This window comes from Onychomys torridus, unplaced genomic scaffold (genome assembly GCF_903995425.1).
Source record: "Onychomys torridus unplaced genomic scaffold, mOncTor1.1, whole genome shotgun sequence".
Lineage (NCBI taxonomy): Eukaryota > Metazoa > Chordata > Mammalia > Rodentia > Cricetidae > Onychomys > Onychomys torridus.
Window position 1 is genome coordinate 593 of NW_023412507.1, and position 6,480 is coordinate 7,072.

At 41.4% G+C, this 6,480-nt stretch overlaps 1 protein-coding gene across 1 annotated transcript; it reads left to right on the forward strand.

Annotated features, from left to right (window-relative positions):
• Window positions 1–538: 538 nt before the first annotated feature.
• LOC118575681 (multidrug resistance-associated protein 4-like) lies at window positions 539–5,778 on the forward strand (the record flags this gene model as incomplete). The annotated part of the gene is made up of 5 exons (XM_036176125.1): window positions 539–746; window positions 2,478–2,618; window positions 2,938–2,975; window positions 3,712–3,806; window positions 5,632–5,778. Coding segments are annotated over 5 exons (629 nt in total), but the record flags the coding sequence as incomplete, so codon positions are not given.
• Between the last annotated feature and the right edge of the window lie 702 nt (window positions 5,779–6,480).

Below are 6,480 nucleotides of genomic sequence, written 5' to 3' on the forward strand. Positions count from 1 at the left end.
CATCATTTCCTATAACTTTGGTTGGCAAGAAAACACACAATTTGATGTCGTGTGGAATGTTGAGTCTAATAAGGATCTTGAATTTGAGAGGAAGTTTTAGTCTAAGACTCTGAAGTTCACACATGTCCTGCTTGCCCCACAGTGGGCAGGTGGCCAGCTAAGGCTGGTGAGTGTGTCATGTCCTGGTGAAAATGGTCACGATATCTCCCTGTCAATCAAATTTCCCACTGCGTGAGTCACCTCTGTTTCTATGTTCTCACAAAAGACCCTGTGGACTCTCCATCAGCTACGCTTTTTGCTTCCTTCAATACCCATGGTATTTGGGTCGTTAGGCACAATGACATGTTGGTTTTATATTGCTAAGCACGGAGAAACTGGCAGAAAACAGGATTCTCACTTAGGAGGCAAACTGAGTTACTTCATATTTGTCCACCAGGGTTCCAGACCCAAGAGCAACTATAACTCAAGGCCAGTTGACCGTGGTTTGCTTAGATGTTACTAAGTGCAAATGTCTCCCTCTGAAATTCCTTTTGTTTAGGGTCAAGTGGTGCAGAAGGGGATACACCGAGTTTCTGAAATCTGGCGTAGATTTTGGTTCCCTTTTAAAAAAGGAGAATGAGGAGGCGGAACATTCCTCAGTGTCAGGAACTCCAACACTCAGGAAACGAACCTTCTCCGAGTCCTCAATTTGGTCCCAACAGTCGTCCAGGCCCTCTTTGAAAGATGGGGCTCCAGAGGGCCAAGACGTGAGTTCATCTTGTGTTATATGTTCTTTTTGCTCTTTGAGCTGGTGGCAGTTTCATCTGTCTTAAAGTCGAGCCTGTTTTAAGGTAATGTGATGTCATCGGCTGGGTTAAAATAGAGTTAAGGGGAGAAACCCTGGCTGTGGCTCTCTCCTGGGTGTGGGCTGGAGAACCTCACAGACATCCCTAGTGGCTCTGCTTCTAGAGGTTCCGAAGGTCTATGTGTCTCATGGATGCCTGAAGTCTAGAATTTACCATAGGCAAATCTGGGGGTCTCAGGCTTAGCTTTTGCATCCAGAGACTGAACATGAAGAACACCTCAGAGCCGGGGTTCTTAACCTTCCTAATGCTGTGACCCTTTAACACAGTTTAACATAACAAAATTATGTTTTGTTCCTATTTCATAACTGTAATTTTGCTACTGTTATGAATCATAATGTAAATATTTGTGTTTCCTGATGGACTTAGATGACCCTGTGAAAGAGTCCTTTGGCCCCCAAAACGGTCAAGACCCACGGGTTGAGAACTGCCTTAGACTCTTGCTGTGGTCACATTACATCACCTGCTTTTTGTTATTTGTTGGACATTAACAATGTAGGTGGTTGACAAGTTACTTGCTCTATTTTAGGTGCTTTTTGTTAGTCAAGAAGGACACAGATCTGGTAACCTTGGTCTGTCGACTTTTAGGGTTAGTTCCTCCATTTCTTCCTTATTCTAGCCTGAGGGCCACATCTTATACCTCACTGAGTCCCAAGCAGGCAACATAGACCCAGGTATATCTTCAGCTCATGTGACTCTGTACCATATTGAAAGCCTTTCAAGCAATATACACTATATCTCCTTTAGAAAGAAAGTCATCCCTAGTTGGCACTGCATGGGATTGGGTCTAAGACCCCTGGGGAGTTCAAGTTGCTTATGTAGAAATGACATATGTGCAAATGGCCTATGTACTTCTGTATATTTTAAGCCACCTCTAGATTACTTATAATTCCCAGTACAATATAAATGCTGTATAAACACTTGACATATGGTATTACTAGGGGATAGTGGGGGGAAAAGTGTCCATACATGTTCAGTACAGATGACGATTTTCATCTCTGAATGTTTTCAATTTACAATTGTGGGACTCGAGCATGCCAGGTCTGACTATAGTCTTTGCTATCCAAACCCTCATTCTGCAAATCTAGGAGCCTGGATAATTCTGGTTTAAATGGATATACTCTCCTCCCTCTCGGGTGGAGGTATCTACTCAGTTACTGTATTTGGCTAGCAGCAGTTCGAGCCATCTGGTTATTCTTCTTGGTGGTTTTTTTTTTTTTTTTTTTTTTGTGCTGCAGTTGAATTCGGAGCCTTGCATGTGCTAAGCATGCGCCCTACACAGACCAGCACTTCCCCCTCTCCAGTGTCCTTTCTCATTGATGAGTGATGCGCTAGTTCTCATCATTCTGTGATTGCTTTGCATTTGGGTGTTAGGCGTGTGCTAGAAATCATGCCTCTATGTTCCACGCAAAGCCCTACCACAATGAGCAAATATTCCCAGAAGTGGGGCAGGGGGGACTGGGTCCAGGGTAGATACTCTTGATGGACTGGATAGATATTTGCAAGGAAGAATTGCCATTTTTTATTCCTACCAGCACCCAATCATCGACCTGTTTTCCCAGAGTTTTGTCAACAGTCAATGTCTGGAGACTTTTTGTGTCATTGTTTTGCTTACCAACACTTTCCCCTTCGCAGACAGAAAATGCACAGGCCGTGCAACCAGAGGAGAGCCGTTCAGAAGGGAAGGTGGGCTTCAAGGCCTACAAGAATTACTTCACTGCTGGTGCATCTTGGTTTTTCATCATTTTCCTTATTCTGCTCAACATGGCAGCTCAGGTACATAATGACGTCTGTGCCCTCAGTGTGGTCTTTGCCCACACACATTTTTGCATGATTGATGCATTCTGCCGTTCACTCAGGATTGGCACTGAGGTGTGCTGTCTGGTGGGGAGCAACCTAAGTGACGACTGGGGTTGAAAATGTAAAGTGGGGTTACCTTGGAAGATCTTCACCGTGGCATCTTGTCTGGGAAGTGGGGTTTGGCCTAGACTCAAGCCTGCTGGGACCACTGTAGTACTCTGTACTCCACATCTTAGTAATTTTGAGTTTCAGACTTGGAAGTCATGCCAATGTTGCCCTTTGCTTCCCTCTGCAGGTTTTCTATGTTCTTCAGGACTGGTGGCTTTCCTACTGGTGAGTTGTTCTGGTCTGAGTTAAAGGCTGTAAGATCCACAGGGGCTTCATTTTCCTATAGGTTTTAGGGAGAGGTGGGTTTGCTGGGCCTTCCATTCCAACCTTAGTTGGCTGAAGAGAAAGAGTACAGTCTTGCTGGTGAAGTGTGACCTGCAGTGGTCTTTACCCACCTCTGGTCCTCAGCTGTATGTTGAGAATTGAATGTCAAGATTCGAACTGTTTTTTTTTTTTGTTTTGTTTTTTGGCTTTTCAAGACAAGGTTTTTCTGTGTAGTCCTGGCTGTCCTGGAACTCACTCTATAGATCAGGCTGACCTCAGACTCACAGAGATCTGCCTGCCTCTGCCTCCTGAGTGCTGGGATTAAAGGCATGTACCACCACTGTCTGGCTTTGAATTTTATTTTATGTATATGAGTGTTTTGCTTGTATATATATCCATGTACCATGTGTGAGCCTGGTGGCTACAGAGGCTAGAAGAGGGCATCAGGTCCCTGGAACCAGAATTATAAACAATTATGATCTGCCATGTGGGTGCTGAAAATTGAACCCAGCTCCTCTGGAAGAACAGCCAGTGCTCTTAACCACTGACCAATCGTTCCAGCCCAATTCAAACTGAATTTTAAAAGGTGGATACACAAAGGATTGTGTGAGCTGAGAATCGTTTTCTAGCACAAGACAATTTTCTCAAACTGAGGTTGCTTTTGTCTTATGTTTACCTAATATTTTTCCTTCCATAGGGCGAACAAGCAAGGTGCTCTGAACAACACCAAAAATGAGAATGGAAATGTCACTGAGACCCTAGATCTTAACTGGTACTTAGGAATTTATGCAGGTAAAGTTTACTCATTGGGTCTATTATATGAGAGCCTGAGATGCTTACAATGAGCCTGTGTGAGCTACCAGAGCCCCTAGGAGTAATTCAGTAGCGTCTTAACAGATTAGGAGACTGAGTCGCATTTACTCTGTGAATTAATTAGAATAATTATTTTTTTTAAATCTACCAGAAGAAAGAGGTTGAATGAAGACTCTTAATTTGCTCTATACTGGATTTTGAAAGTTAAACTAGGATTGAGCATTCAGAAAACCAGCCACTGGAACTAGGTGGCTATTGTCTCTTCTAATAGGTTGCTTTAGCTAACTCTTATATCATTATATGGATGGGCAGGGGATTAGAAACGGATCCCACCCTGTGCTTTGAATTGTTCCAATTCTGTATGAATAAGCCCAGGCCTTTATTGAACTTGGATGGAATTCTCTGGCATCGAGGTCCCCAAATAAAAGCATTATCCCCTCACAGGTACACAGAGTTCTCTTCAGCACACTGCTCATCTCCTGGGCTTCACTGATCACTGAAGAGGGAGGCTAAGCAGGAGAAACCAGTGTCTAGGAATTAGGACTCCTTCTTTTCCTACCTTGAGATCAACAATGTTATCATGCCTCCAACTGTGTGATTAATTTAACATTTGGTTTGCCAGACTAATATTAACACCACTCTCTGTTTTCACAAGACTGGCTGGAATATGTGTAGAATTACATAATTTAAAAAAGAAAATCCTCATCTAAAATTTCAAGTATTCCCACAAGAAATACTCAAGCTTTCCTTGGATAGAAGGCATTATCTGTTAGAACCCACTCACTGAGATTTGGTACTTATTTTGTTGATCTCCTGCTAAGAAACCTTAGTCCATTGACTGGTTACCATCCCAACTGGTGGTCTATGCAAGACCTAGAGGGAAATAGGTCCATTATCTATTCAGGTAGGCTGGGAGGCTAAGGAACAATACCTGTGTCTAGGGTTTTAGAATTTAAGCGGCTTTCAGAGGTTAGATAATAACACTGTGTTGTTATAAGGCAAAATTTTACCACATCAGTTCTTCCTGTTCTGGGTAGCAGTGTAAGCTAAAAGCTACTAGATACAAGGGGAACAGAGGTTAGGGATGTAGCTCAGTGGTAGAATGCTTGCCTCATATATGTAGAGATGGTCCATCCACAGCAACACACAGCACACCCCTCACCACACACATATCTGTGCAGAGTGGTTATCCAAGCATGCCTTAATTAAACATATAGTTTAAATGGTGCTCATTTAAAATAAATTATGTTTATACTTATATAAACATAGTGATTAGTTGCTTATTTAACTAGCTATGTTAAGACATGATTTATATTTTCTCATAATTCAACCATTTAAGTTTTTCCATTTGCAACTTAATGTGGTCTTTTCAAATTCTTTAAAGGTACTTGAGCATTGACTACAAGGAAAAGGTAAATCTTTTCCCTGTTAGAGTCACATTGTTAGCAAAACCCACTACAGTGTCAGGTTATGGGACTTATAAATAATCGTTGGGATATAGAGACAGAAAGGACCACTTTCCTATGATTATCTTTCTTCAGAGTTTTTACTAGAACATGCAATTTATTTATGAAAGCCTGCTGTTTAATACTTTATCCACCCTACCCCACAAATATATTTTCCATTCACTGAGAAAGATTTTAATTTTTGTCAGTCTATCTTATAAATACATCATACTTATGTAGGACCTAGATGTTTATGTAATAAAATAAATAATATCTTTATAGACTCTCCAACCTGCTGTAGCATTATTGAAGAAAACGTAAAGATCCTATTTTCTCTGGATGGTTTTTCTTTCTTTCAGGTTTCACTGCCATCACAGTCCTTTTTGGCATAGCAAGATCCCTGTTGGTATTCTATGTTCTTGTCAACGCTTCCCAAACTTTGCACAACAGGATGTTTGAATCAATCCTGAAAGCTCCAGTATTGTTCTTCGATAGAAATCCAATCGGTAAGTCAGATGCAGAATTCCGCTAGGACGTGTGTCCCGTTAATGCATTGAAGAGCTGATGACATCTCTTTCTTTGAAAGCGGAGGCGATATTAGAGGAAATCACTCTGCAAATGTTTGTTTTCTACAGTAAGCTTCCCTGATATTTCCCTCCCACAGTAGGAAATCTAAATTATCAGTTACATAGAGTTATCTCAGTGTGTATAGGTGTGTAACGACACATCTACATTTATGACATAGAGTTATCTCAGTGTATAAAGGTGTGTAACAACGCATCTACACTCAGTTGTTAGAATTATCTCATTGTGTATAGGATAGGTGTGTAACACATCTACACTCAGTTGCATAGAATTATCTCATTGTGTATAGGATAGGTGTGTAATGGCACATCTACACTCAGTTACATAGAGTTATCTCATTGTGTATAGGCTAGGTGTATAACAGCACATCTACACTCAGTTACACAAGAGTTATCTCAGTGTATAAAGGTGTGTAACGACACATCTACACTCAGTTACACAAGAGTTATCTCAGTGTGTAAAGGTGTGTAACAACACATCTATACTCAGTTACATAGAGTTATCTCAGTGTGTAAAGGTGTGTAACAACACATCTACACTCAGTTACACAAGAGTTATCTCAGTGTGTAAAGGTGTGTAACAACACATCTACACTCAGTTACACAGAGTTATCTCAGTGTGTA